The following is a 14,079-nucleotide window of genomic DNA, read 5'->3' on the forward strand; positions in this document are numbered from 1 at the left end:
AAACAGACTAATATCAAGATGTGATCTACCCTCCCATTTTTCACTCCACAAAGCCCCCACCTAGAGTTCAAAAGCATTAAGCTGCACGGTATGCAAGTTTACATCTCCAACTATCCTTCCTTAGTTAACAAGTCCTTGAAAACATGACTTTTCTTTCTCTAGAACAGCATTTCTTAAAGTGTGGTCCAAGAACCCCTGGGGGTCCCCCAAGACCCTCTCAGGGGTCTGCAAAATGAACGTTATTTGCCAGATATTAAAGATATTTGCAAAAATTTAACACACTCTTCTTATTTTTTTAAATTTGTTAAAAAAAGAGGGCTTTTTTATGAAAGATATTTTATTTACATTAACATCTAATGATCTGATATTGTTATTTTTACATGATTCAAAAATAAATATTCTATAAATGTGTCAATTTTAATTTTTAATAGTGTAAGTATAATTGTACATAATCCACGCAAATAAAAGTTATTTTGGGGTTTTCCACAATTTTTAAAAGTGGGTAGGGGTCCTGAGAGCAAAAAGTTTAAGAAACACTAATCTAGAATATACAGCTACTAAGGGTGTGGAAACATTTTGAATTTGGAACATGTCAAACTCGAAACACTCCATTTTGAGCCTGAAGTGGCTGTCTTAATTCAAAATGGATTATTCTGGCCTGACTCCAAATGTGCCAACTCTCTTCCAGCAATTCTGGAAGGGTTCCAAAGAAGTCAAGATCAGAATAGCTGTTTCAGGAGATCACACTGAAGTAGGACAAACCAGAGTTTCGCATCCATAGAGACTGATAATCTCAGGGAAATGCGTGAACTGAGAGAAGCTTATAACTTCACTTGTGCAATGAAAGTCTGACAAGTCATTCTGCATGTTGTGATTTTAACAACTCAAAACTAAAAAAACTCACCAGGGTGACAATAGAAGAGAATTTCTGTAGCTCAGGGTTGAACTGTGGAGCCCTTGGTGCTCTCTGAGCTCGGTGATTTGCTTGCAGACGTTTCATGACCCAACGAGGCAACATCATCAGTGCGAGGGAGGGTGGGGTTGGCTCCCTGTCTATGTACAGTTGCTTGCCCTGCCAGTGTTGGTGGGGGGGGGGTGTTCTTCTCCTTGGCAGTTTCTTGATTAGGGTGTTTTTTTCTGCTTGATTTTTTGCCTGGTGTTAATCCCTGCTTATCTGGGGGTTGGCTGCTGGAGAGGATGTGTTCTGGTCTTCTTGTTTCCTTCTTAGCTTTCTTATTGTCTCTTCTGAATGGTGCGTAAATGTGGTTTATCTCTCTGTGACTACTGATGGCTGATTTGTCTGAATGCCAAGCTTCCAGGCATTCCTTAGGAACTACCAAGGAGAAAACCACCACCCCACCCACACTGGCAGGGCAAGCTACTGTATATAAACAGGGAGCAAACCCCACTCCTTTCCAGCACTGAAGATGTTACCTTGATGGGTAATGAAATGGCTGCAAGCAGACCGCCAAGCTCAGAGAGCACCAAGGACTCCATGACCAGGCTGAGCTTGAAATCAAAGGAACTGCCATGAGCACTGGGAATACATCACTTTTACAAGTGAAAAAGTAAAAGCTAAGTCAGAAACTGAATTAACTGCTGACATTTTTTCCTTTAGTATCAGAGTAAATGAACTCTTAGTAGTGAATAATTAGATGCGTCTAGGCAGGCAAGAGCCTCCATTTAATTCTATAAAGGCTGATCAGTAAGATTAGGCTTCGGATCAACCCTCTTAGAACAGAGGAATAATGTATAGCCTTGATGCATTTTAATGTTGGCTTGATACATTTAATATGCTGTGTTTACATACATCTATAATCACACAAATAAATGTACTCAATATATTCCAAATATATAAAACAAATTCGCTTCTCTGATTTTTCCATTAATTTACCGATTCTTCAAAACACAGGATAAGGTAAACTCTTCCTGACATGGACACTTTTTTTGAGTGGGGGGAATTTGGGGCTGGGATTTACTATCTTTACTCAGTAAACCTTGAAATATCAAACTCAAACCCATTTGAGGGAAATTTTAAATTTCCCAGGAAAAGACATACCCATTGAAAGATTTCCAGAATGGTGAGAACAGCTGGCATGTTTCAAATTCAAAATGGGTCATTTTGAACTTGAAAGGGATCTACACCACTTTAGATCAATGCAGGGACCTCGTTGTGAATGTGAACACACCAAACCTCTGTCACTCCTCACACAGACTCACCTGGCATAGTTCACCAGGCACAGCAGGGTGGTTTCCATAAGTTGGACCACCAACAAGGGACCTCTCACTTGAAGTAACGGCACCTGGGGCAGAAGAATCAGGGAAGAGAAGTGTGGCACGAGATCAGCTTCCTTGCAACTGCTCAAGATCTGTTATTTTTGCTGGGACATTAGACACATGTACCAATCTCAACAAGGCTGTCCCTTTTAACCAGAAGGTTCCTTAGAATGGAGTTTAGAAGAGACAATCCTATTAGTTAAAGAAATTGGGGTTAGTTAAATCCACAATAGTTTCTTCCTTCCTTCCCAGGGAAAATGAGGTCCAGAGATGCCACCCTGCTCTTTGTCTGGAACAAACATAGATGTTCTGAGCTCATCCACCCTGCCCCTTCTCAGATGGACATTGCTAGAAACTGTACTTTAAGATACCCACCCTGGAAAAGACCACTGACCCCTCCGGAGCAGATGAGATGGAAACTTCAGAGGCATCAACAGTGTACAGGTATTCAAAGAAAGCTTCATCAGTGGTAACAGGAAGGACCGACTTGAGGTACTCAATATCTGAAACAAAAGAAGGTAAAGTAAGAAATCAAAGACATTGGGGAAACTTCTTAATACTGGGAAGAACATAGAAAAGCTCCCCAAAAAAGACAAAAAGCATTGTTTTCAACCAAAAATAACCGCTAGCAGTTCAGCTGTTGGGTAAACCAGCACTTCTTTCAATATTATGTATCACCAATAATATTGCTCCTAATAGCTTATTTCCTATGGAGTGCTGACTAAAGTCCAGGCAATAAATGATACGTTTATTAGATCCTATTGGGAATGGCTACTGGTGGTTCCCGTTTCTGGGGGGTGAAGGGAGCCCCACTGGGGATCGCCTCCCTGCAATCAGACTCAGCACCTCCCTGCTGCTCTTCAGGAGGTTACTGAAAACTGAATTATTCTGGAGAACATTTTCTTGATTTGATGTACTGTGCTTCTTACGAACATCATTACCATGACTGTTATTACTTCCTTTTATTGTTATTGTCATTTATGTTATTTTACATCAACACTTTGTCATTATTGCCAAGAATTGTTTGATTACAGCAGGATGTAATCCAATCAATCAATCAATCAATCAATCAATCAATCAATCAATCAATCAATCAATCAATCTTTATTGGAGTTAATATATAGAACTGGCAAATGAAGAGGTTACTAATGACCACAAATGCAGCTTGTTCCATCCTGCACCTGGATCCTGTATAGCAGAACAGCCTTCCATATCCAAGGGGACCTCCCGGGTACTGTTTCCCATCATCCACAGCCATCAGGAGCACTGGGTGTGGAAAGGTTGAGAAGCATAGCCCAACGCCTCTTCCTTTGGCAGCCAAGGAGAGAGAAAGATGGATGGGACCATCTCCTGCTGCTAGTCAAGGCTGAGATTTTCTTTAGATTTTGAACTGTCCTTAGCCATTTGCAGTCACCCTGTAATGTGGTTCGTTTCCTACCCAACATGAATAGCGCCCAAACAGCAACCCCAAATTGCAGGACCTGGTACCTCCAACGTTTGGCAATGCAACCAGAGGGGAACTTGGAGGGCTGCAAGAAGAAGGCATTGGGGAGACATCTAGGGACTTCACGCTTCAAGTCCTGTCCTCCTGGCCTTCCCTTACCCCCTCTTCCATTCTGCAAAATCAGAATCAAATTGCTTTGTCCTGAGCACAGGTTATCATAAATTCCCTCTGAACGATAAATGAGCTGAGCTTTTCAGCTTTTCAGCACAAGCTTTCCTGTGGTCCTAGATCCCATCCCTGACATTGTTAAAAGGATTAGATAATAACCAGGGGGATCTTTCCTGCCCCAAATCCTAGAAAGGTCATTGAGAAGAGAAGAGTCCTGGATAGATGGAAAGTCAGACACGGGCAAAGGACATTCTCTTTTTTTGTCTGAACTTAGAAAAATGGGACTTTCTGGAAAGATGCTTTATATTTTTGGTCTATAAAAATGGCTCAAGGTCCTATGCCTTCAATGATTTCTTCACTGTCCATCTTCTCATCCTGCCTAAAGTCACCCTTTCATTCTCCTGCGTGCAAACCCTCGAAGTGGCTCACCTTTCTCCTGAAGGTCAGTTTGTTTCAGACCTTCTTTTTCCTGCTTTAAAACTTTCTTCCTTAAAATAAAAAAAGATCTTATGGGAACATCCATGCTAATTAGATAGATTCAATAAAAAAAGGAAAGCTGGCCACCCAAACTACAAGTAAACATAACCATATGCAGAGAAACTCAAAGCACACTGAAGTGCAAGCGAATCTGTGTGGCCTCCAAAACAGCCTCAACAGTCTTTCTGTCAGAAGCCTCTCAATCAATTAACCATTTTGCTAGCTAGCTTGCTTCGGTTCTGCCATTATGGGGGGGGGGGTGAGAGACTAGAAGACTAACCATTGAGCACAGATGGACTGTTATCTGGCTCGCAGGAATGCCAAGGTCGTACCAGCGTGAGTCCAGGAGAGACCCAGGGAAAGGCGCAAGGAGGACTGTGGGCTAGAAAGGGGGGCGGTAGGGAAAAAGTAGTTGAGTTTGGCGTGCGCGGGCTTTTTAGTTTCAGCAATCACTTCGCAGACTGTGTATTACTTCTCAATAAATGAATTTTTCTTTGAACTCATCTGAGTTTCAAGAGGAGTTACTTTTATTGGGGACTGAGTACTGCAGGTCATTACACTTTCATAGTTAAGGTGTGCTTTTCTACTCCACAAGTGGAAATCTACACCCTCTCCATCACGTGTGTGTGTCTGTTTTTGTGTGTGCACAAGAGAAACTGGGAAGGCCAGCCAAGACAATCTCAGCAGCCAAGGATTCGTGTCCCGACAAGATTCCCTGTTGCAACATCTGCAGGCAACCTAAGACCTAGATATTGGGGAGAAAGCAGGTACGGATATCATATGATTTACCTGCGTCTCTCAGTTGTTCACCTGGTATGGAAGAGACACACTCCAAACCTGGACCTCCGATGGCATGAAGACACATAGCCCCAAAAGGAAGATGAGCCTACTTATTTTCTCATCATGAAGGAATAGAATGCTTTTTAAAATTTCTACATTTCGCTTTGAATACAGGAACACAATTTGCTTTATTCCAGTTGCCAGATACCATGCAATCTTCACACACACACACACTCACACACACACACAAACACTATGCAAACTGTAACTTTAAACATGGCTTTAACTCTGCTCTAGTTGTGCTGCCTATACCTGAAGGTGTACAGAATCTTGCAAATCAGGTGCTGCTTTTCCTCTCCTCCCTCTTTTACTCCAGGGAGTCAGGGAGGCCCCCCCCCAGGTCTCTTCCTAACCCGTCTCCTCTCCCAGGGCTTAAGGGATGCTCCCATCCCCTTGGTTTGTTTATTTATATATCAAATTTATATGGCTGCCCAACTCACAAAAAGTGACTCTGGGTGGCATATAACAATTAATAAAGCAGTACATATATAAAAACAGTCATCATTTAAAAAAAATATAAAAACCACAAGGCAAAAAAGAGAAATTCACTTTCTTAAATACTTTCAGATACCACTAATTTACAGTTAAAGAGAGGTCTTTGAAACAGCAGGATAAAGACAACCACCATTTGGGGAGTCAGCCTTCCTTCCGAATTACAGAACGAAAGGAAAAGAGGAAAGTAATATTTTTAAAGACTTTAACAGCCAAGAGCTTAGCAAGATTTTGACTTAAGAAAGTTATAAACAGATAAAGGGGACTGTATAAATTTGAAAGACGAATATTTTGGCCAAAGTGCTTCTGATGTTATTGGGAACTAATTAAGACAGATAGACCAGACCTTTGTGGGAATGTTGATTGTTTGACATTAAAGGGAAAAGATAAAGATAAAAATAAGGCAATGAGTGTAATAAGAGACAGACTGTGTGACTCAAACTAGAGAGAGAGAGATTGGATGAGGGAGGGAGGGAAAAAGAGCCCTGCCTTTTGCAACCACCAGAAAAGCAGCAAAGCTCGGTGAGGGGAAGAGAGGATCATCAGAGCAACCATTAGAAACAGGGATTACTCCAGAAATATTACAAAAAATGCTTGAACTAGGGAAGAATTTGTCTGAATCTCAGCAAAAAGAGCTGGTGGAATTTGAAGGAAGAATGGAAGACAGGTTTGTAAAGATGAAAGACAAAGTGAAATAAGTTTAAAAAATTGAAGAGTCCATAGGACAGCTGACAGGAGAAGTAAAACAAATTAAAGATTTAAATTAAATTAAATCTAAGAAATCTTAGAAAGTAAAGCAGAAATAAATAGAGAGATGGAAAAGGACTTAGACAATCTGGCTGTATTGGAATTGAGAGCAAAAGAATTCTATTTGCGATTTAGAGCAGTCCCAGAGAAGCCTGGTGAAGATACCAGAGAAAAGATTGTTCAATCCTGAACAGTTTTGGAATGGGATGAAGACATGGATGTAGAGACTGACAAAGTATACAGGATTAATACATGATTTGCAAGGTTAAGAAATGTGCCAAGGGATATTCTCATGTCAGGAAGAGGACTAAAGACCAAGTCCTGCAACAGCATTTTACTACCAGACTGAAAATCAGTAAGACAGAAGTAATTGTACTTAAAGAATCCCGATAAGAATATTGTATAAGAGATTTTTTTTTTCACCGATAAACTCAAATAGAAAAAGATACCATTCTGATGGGACAAATTGGAAGGAGTGATTTTTACATTTAAACAGCAGAGGTTCTGATTGAATTCAGTGCAAAAAGCAAGAGAATGTTTAGAAAAAAAATAAAGAGGAAATGGAAGAAATATAAATGGAGGTGACAGAAGGGACTAAGCAAAGTCACAACAGAAACCGAGGAAGGGGCTACACTAGGCGCTACAGCTATTGACTTTTCTAAATTTCTGGCCTAACTATGGAATTTTAAATGAGCAGTGTGGAATATAAATGAAGCAAATGCTCCTCAAAAAAGAATAACTATTTCATTGTTTAAAAAGATTGAAAGATGTAATTTGTTCACAATAAACACGTATTAGAAAAAAGGATATAAAATATTTGATTTACAAAAATTTAGGTGAAGAGTTTATTTCAGCAGGAATTAAAAGAAATTGAATTGTTTTGTATTCAAACCCCCAATTACAACCAGAATTGATACTGACTAATTATGGAAGATATGTGCGGGTGCAAGTTAATTTGCAAAGACTTTGATATTAGGAATTTATGCCCAAATGAATGTGGGTGTTTATACCATATCATGCCCTCAGCCTGCAGTAATTTTTTTAAAAAAGGAAAATGAACTTAAGAATCAGGCTGTCTCCAGCACTGAATTGGAATCTATAGTACAGTGTTTCTAAAGAAGGAAATTATGATGTAACCTTAGAGAGAGGGGGTAGAATATAAATGTATTTATAACCACTGTTAAGATAGGAAGCCGCTTCTTTATAACTTTTTCCTTTTCTTCTTTTCCTTCTATTTTCTTTCTTTTCCTTATTTTCTCTTACCTATTCATGATTTTTTATTTTCTTCTCTAAAATTTGTATTGTTTTTATCTTGCTAAAAAATTCTTTAATAAAAATTAAATGCATGCAAAAGGAAGCCTCTGAAGTGCTCCCTGGCCGAGGTCTCCAGGCCACCCGGCTGCCCTGACCCTTGCAGGAGGGATTGCTGACATGACACTTTGTTAGGACTTGCACAGCACAAGGACTCCAGGGCGACCTGGCAGGACTGGAGGCAGTGGGTGGGGTCTCTTCCTTGCCCCAAATGGCAGCGGTCAGCCTGGTCAGCATGATTGTGCCTTGTCGGGTAAAGAACTGTGCCTGGGTTAAGTACGTTGTGTGAATGAAGCCTATTCCAGGAAGAGCGCTGGACTGCAAACTGAGTTCAGAGCTGTCATGTGAATTGGCTGCAACAAAGACAAATGCAATAGCATAAGTGACCTTGTGTGAGATGGGCAGCCATCTAAATTTGATAAAATAAATCAATAAAAAATAATTTCCAAGTCATGGGGTGCAATCGTTCCATTCTACTCTGAAGCGGTCACGCCACACCTTGAGAACTGTCCAGGCAGGATCAGTAAGAACAGTTGGACAGGGGGACCCAGGAGCCCCAGGGCTGAGCCTCCCCTTCCCTGTTCAGATGGAGGTTGGCAACCGTCTGCAAGGGGTGCTTAGGTGAGGTTTCTGCCCAAACCAGGGGATTGGCCCCTTCCAACTTCAAGATTCCTTCAATCAACACCAAGCCCAGCCAGAAACTCCACACCCCACAACCAGCAGGAGTCTTGCAACATCCAGTTCAACTGCCAAGGCTGAATACCGAGTACCGGATGTCCAGTTACAAAGCACGAATAAAGGCTTGATGAAAAAGAGAGGGCTGAAAAGAATAACCATGAGCAGGCTTTTAAAAGCAACTATAGAGGCGGGCGAACAGGAAAACAGTTTAGAACATGCAGAAAATGTTATTTCGTTGGCTCTAAATCCAGAAGGAGAGTTTGAGAAATGAAGCCAGATGAAGCCTCTTGAAAGGGAGAAAATCTGGAGAAGAAATGTGATGGTTTTAGGGGGAAAAAGCAGGTTGCAGGAACCCAGAATTTGACAGTGGAGCACTGTGAACCAGCCCATGGAAGGTTTTTTTTTGGGGGGCGGGGGACTTTTAGGAACTTGATGCCAGTGTCCTTTTCTGATGAAAACTCTTACCTTTTTAATTTCCTTCTGGTGTGGGCTTTTATTCAGCGTCATTATAATGGTTGCAGAACTTGCACAGAGGAACAAGCACAAAGCCCTTGCATTCAATTGCCTCTGAAAGGCCGCTTGCGATTTCCAGGGACACAAACAGGTTGTCCTCAGCCCAGGAAATTCCTAAGGTTGGGGATGCGGGCAGCGCGGCGCAGAGCATGCACCATTCTGCCCATTCCTAAGCAAAAGCCATAGTTGGGCAGATCACCCTGTGCCGCAGGGAAGAATGGCTGGAGCTCTGCCCAATGAACGCTCTCTTGGATGGGGTCAAACGCCTGCGCTTATATTTGAAAGTCCACCCACGGGGCAGGCTGGTTCAGTCCAGGCCACCAGGAATCAGCGGGGCCCATGGTGCTAAGCAGGAGAAGCAGGTTTCGAGTCTACACAGAAGAAGTTCAAGTCCAAAGGCAGCCCTGCCCTATGCGTGTGTCCGTGTGAGTTTGCAGCAGAGATGAGGGCATCCAAACCTTTGCAAGCCCAGCTGGGCCAAAGCCTCTGCCGCAAAACCATTTCCATGCCCCTTCCCTTGTCAAAAGGTACCTGTGAATTTTATGAAAGGTACCTTGAAATTTGAAATAAAACATCATTACACTAAAACAAAAAACAAAAAAAACCCAGCACCATTAAATAGTTGTAAAAGTTTTTTTGCAGGGCATCTTCTCCTCTTCCTCCTGCATCTGGATCCCACCAATCCTCAAGAGCAGTTTCTCAACCTGGGCAGCTTGAAGACGTGTGGACTTCAACGCCCAGGCGTTGAAGTCCACACGTCTTCAAGCCGCCCAGGTTGAGAAACACTGCTCAAGAGGCAAGCATTCTCCTGGCTGATACCCCAAGGACTAACCCAGCAGCAAAGATGAAGATGGATCTTCATAAGAAGATGCCATAAAGTAGTTTGAGAAGCAACTCAGAAGCCAGATTCACACAGAACTCTAAACCACAGGCGTAACATATTCATCTAGCCGTAATTTGCAAACCATGGTTCAGGGTATCATGCAAACTCAGCCAGATCCTTCAGTAAGCTATGGTTAAAGAAACCACATTTTAGTATGACGCAAATGCAGCAAGTCTGTGGCACGTCCTGCATATTTCATTCCAAGATGTTTGTGGTGAGCAGAAATGGCACTAAAGGGAATACGTTTTTCACAGCAGACTTTCCCCGCTTTCATCCAAATAATGTTTTTCAGAGTGACATGGTAATAAAGCTGAAACTTTCAACTCTGCTTATAGCAGCAAACCAACAACTTTTGTCTGCTAGAGTTTAACTCAGTGTTTTTCAACCTTGGAAACTTTGAGGCAGGTGGACCTCAGCTCCCAGAATTCCCCAGCCAGCAAATGCTGGTTGATGAATTCTGGGAGCTAAAGTCCACTCATCTTAAAGTTGCCAAGGTTGAAAAACATTGGTTTAACTGACTCTTTCTATGTTTCTTTTCATCTTGTGGCTTTACCCACCAATCCCAAATGCGGAATCTCACTTTCCCCTCCGTATGCACAGGCCTTTGATCAAAGGTTAACCAGGAAAGTTGCCCAGGAACCAAGGATCTTCAGGAACACCAAAAAAGGGCTGGACAGGAGAAGACGGCCATCAAATTTCCACGGCCGCTTTGCACCAACTACGGTGTTTGCTCAAACTGATCCTGACAAACGCTGCAAGGTGGTGTGATGTGTGCGCACGCATGCGCTATTAACTGATGCTCCCCAGATACAGCTTCAGCAACCCTCTTCCTCCAGAGCCGGCCTTTGATCCAACCGAAAGCAAAACCAGAAGAGTCGCCCAAGAGCGGGAGAGGACCATTCATTCAGGGAGCAGAACGCGCAAAGCGTCCCGGATTCTGATGCGCTCTCGCGCTCCCTTTAAGGGGAAAAGGGAAGAACCCCACGCTCGGGCTCGGTCCTAAGCAAATGGGAGTTTTGCATGCGCTTTCAGCGCCAATCCGGATTCGCGGGGACAGAAATAAAATAAAAAGTTCGCGTCAGTTGCTCTGCAGCTTCGTTTCTAGGACGGCGACGGCATCTCCCTCCTCACCTCCCTGGTTTGAGCTGCTGGCCCCCAACGGGCCCCAAGCACGGAGGCTGCCGCTGGCCCTGGCGCTGGCCTGCCCCGCTTAGCCCTTCCCATTCCCCACGTGCCCCAGGCTCTCCTGCTTCCCAAAGCAGCGGCGTGCCTCTTGGTGCCCAGCCAGCGGGGAGCGCCTGCTGGCTCGGGCTGAACTCGAAGACATCCAGCGGGGTCCCAGCAGGCCAGTCCCGCAGCCCAAGCCGCAGGCCGGGCGGGGAGGTCCAAGGCCGTCCCCCGGAGCAGGCCAGGGCAACGGCTGCCACCCGCCGCCAGGAAAGGTGCACGCGCCCTGGCGCAGTAGGAGAGTCGAGCTCACTTTCGGAGGGACGAGCCCAGGCAGAGGCGGGCACGCTTCGTGCCGCCTTCCGGTGCGGGCTGAGGGGCTCCTCTGCGGAGCACGTGCCCGGCGCGCCCGGGACCCTTCCCCCGCCGAGCGGGCACCGCGGCCAGCAGGCCGAGCGCCCCGGGCAACGGCCAGCCTCGCGCTCGCGACCCTGCAGCCATCTTGGGGAGCCCGCCGGGAAACGGGGCCCCGAGGGCGCCCGCCCAGGGCGAGGCCCCGCTCGCCCGCCCGCCGCCTTACCTGCCCGGGAGAAGCGGAAGGAGCGCAGGAAGGCCAGGCAGTCGCCCAGGCCGGCGCCGAGGGCGAAGGCGCCCTGGAAGGGGCAGCGGCGGAAGAAGAGCTCGAAGGCGGCGGGCTCGCGGTGCCGCCCGGCGCGCCAGTAGCCGTACGCCATGGTGAACTGGTAGAGGTCGGTCAGCAGCGCCAGCGAGCCGCCCCCACGCCCGGCCGCCCCCACGCCCGGCTCCATGGCCCCGCGGAGCCCGCTCTGCGCCCGCCGCCCGCCCGGCCGGTCCACGCGGGGACGGAGCCCCGGCTGGCGCCGCCCCCGCTCCGCCCCTCCCCTCCCCTCCCCAGGGGGGGTCTCCGCCTTGTCGCCCGGCCCCCGGAGCTGGCGGCGGCTCTTCCGCCCGCGCGGATTCATTGTATCGCCTCGCCGCGGTTGCCACTCGGGCGGAAAAGAGGGTGGCGGAGCCGCCGCGAGGGCAGCGCGGCCCCGGGGCCATCTCCCGCAAGCCCCGCCGGGGGCGGAAGGGCAGGTGGGTGGGCCCCTGGCCCTGGCCCGCCCTGCGCGGGGCTGCCCTGGAAGGGCCCCGGAGCTCCCGCTGGCCTCGGGGGCTGGCTGCGCTGGCGGCCCGCGGGTCCCGGGCGCAAGGCAAACGGCTGCTTGTCACGCTCGAGAGGCTACGGGGCCGCTCCGCCCGCAGGTGAGGCCAGCGGAGGGGCCCGCCAATTAAGCGGGGTCATCTCGCGGGACCGAGGAGGGGGGCCTGCCCCGCGGGACGATGTTCCCCTGCGGCAGGGCTTCTCAAGCTTGGCCACTGGAGAACGGGTGGACCAACCCCCAGAATCCTCCAGCGGCCAAGCTTGAGAAACCCTGCCCTGGAGAGACTTCCGGCCCCTGCCCTTTTGACTTTCCACAAAGCCCCGGTGGTTTTCCCAGGCTCTGGTCTAGGAGGGGGTCAAGTGCCTTTGGCCACTGTATGCCAGAGTTGCCGTGGAACTGGGCGGCCCGGAAATTGAAATAAGTTAGCCGACCATGACTTAGTCGAGAAACCATAGTAAAACCAACTAGGCAGGCACATAGCCCAATTTTTAGTTTGATTCTCTCTCAGCCTGATCGTTCTCTCATTATTCCTGACAGTGTGGTTGGCCCTAAATAAAGTTATTGCCCAACTGAGAACTAGCAGACAGACCCCTTTGTTTTATGGACCTCTAATGTGCCCAAAACGACAGACTTTATTCTGAGTACAAGCTATCCTCCCAGCTATCCTCCTTCGATCATTATATCCATCAATAAGTAAAGACACGGAGGTAGAACATCTACATCTATCTATCTATCTATCTATCTATCTGAATAATAATGCTCCCCAGTGGTCTCTACCATCCAACCCAGCACTCAGATGTATGTCAGATCAATAAACACAACGGAAGACTGGGACTTCACTTCTCTAAAAAAAAAAAGGAGAAAAGCATCTACAGAAACATATATGTTTTGGAAAGGTAATGAACGCTACAGCCACGAACATTTTCGGAAGCTTTTGCTGAATGCGTTGCATGGTGCAAATCCAACCTGTGATTCAGCTCTGGGACTCTGCTTTCTGAGACGGGGACGGGTTACACTCCAGCATTTATAGGTAGATTTCTGGATGTCTAACAACCTGCAGGCATTGCAGGACCTCTAACTGTTCCAATAACAAGAAAAGAATGTTATGGGTTTACTTCTACTTTAGGCAGGTCAAACTCAGGAATGTTAATAGTTGGACTTCAACATTCTTATTATTTTAATAGGTTTGCTTCTGAAATTCCTTAAGCGCACAAAGGCTAATAAAACAAAAACAAAAAAACCTCTTGCACTAGATTTTAGCTTAGAAATCAACAGACTGGAGGTATCAGTCTGCATTGACAGACGTAGTGCTGAAACTGAGGGAAGTGAGAGTTCTGCTCTCTGCTGCACGGATCAGGCCACACTGGGAACCCTGCCTCCAGTTCTGGTTTCCACAATACAAGGAGGATGCTGAGGAACTAGAAAGAGTGCAGAGATGATGAGGGGCGTGGGGACTAAAGCCTATGAAGAACAGTGAAAAGAACTGGGAGCGTTTAGCCAAGTTTCTCAACCTTGGCAACTTTAAGATGTGCGGACTTCAACTCCAGAATTCCCCAGCCAGCATGGTGAGGTGCTTGGAGGCTAAATCCTATGAAGAACGGTGAAAGGAACTGGATATGTTTAGCCTAAAGAAGAGAAGGCCAAGGGGTGATGTGATAGCAGTCTACCAAGACTTGAAGGGCTGTCACAGGGAAGAGGGATTCTCCATAGTGCCCAAGGGTAGGACAAGAACCAAAGGATGGAAGCTTGAGAGAGAGAGAGATCCAAACAAGGAGTAGGGAGGAAGTTCCTGACAGAGCATAAAGCAGTGGGACAGCCTGTCTCCTGAAGTCATGGGGGCTCCATCATTGAGGGTTTTCAAACCAAGGTTGGACAGCCATTTGTCTCGGGTGGCTAGAGGATTCGAGCCCTGGGCA

At 46.3% G+C, this 14,079-nt stretch overlaps 1 protein-coding gene across 1 annotated transcript in view; it reads right to left on the reverse strand.

Annotated features, from left to right (window-relative positions):
• Nucleotides 1-11,877, reverse strand: part of NAPRT (nicotinate phosphoribosyltransferase) — a 29,888-nt gene extending 18,011 nt beyond the window's left edge. Inside the window, exons 1-3 of the mRNA XM_088148868.1 lie at nt 11,578-11,877; nt 2,653-2,780; nt 2,221-2,303 (exon numbers count right to left, since the gene is read on the reverse strand). Of these exons, the coding sequence (XP_088004994.1) occupies nt 2,221-2,303; nt 2,653-2,780; nt 11,578-11,806 (440 nt within the window). The 5' untranslated portion in view covers nt 11,807-11,877. The remainder of the gene's footprint in view (nt 1-2,220; nt 2,304-2,652; nt 2,781-11,577) is intronic.
• Between the last annotated feature and the right edge of the window lie 2,202 nt (nt 11,878-14,079).

Source organism: Python bivittatus, unplaced genomic scaffold, assembly GCF_059951505.1.
Source record: "Python bivittatus isolate LINGU-HERP-01145 unplaced genomic scaffold, Pbiv_v1 ctg000590_np1212, whole genome shotgun sequence".
Taxonomy (NCBI): Eukaryota; Metazoa; Chordata; class Lepidosauria; order Squamata; family Pythonidae; genus Python; species Python bivittatus.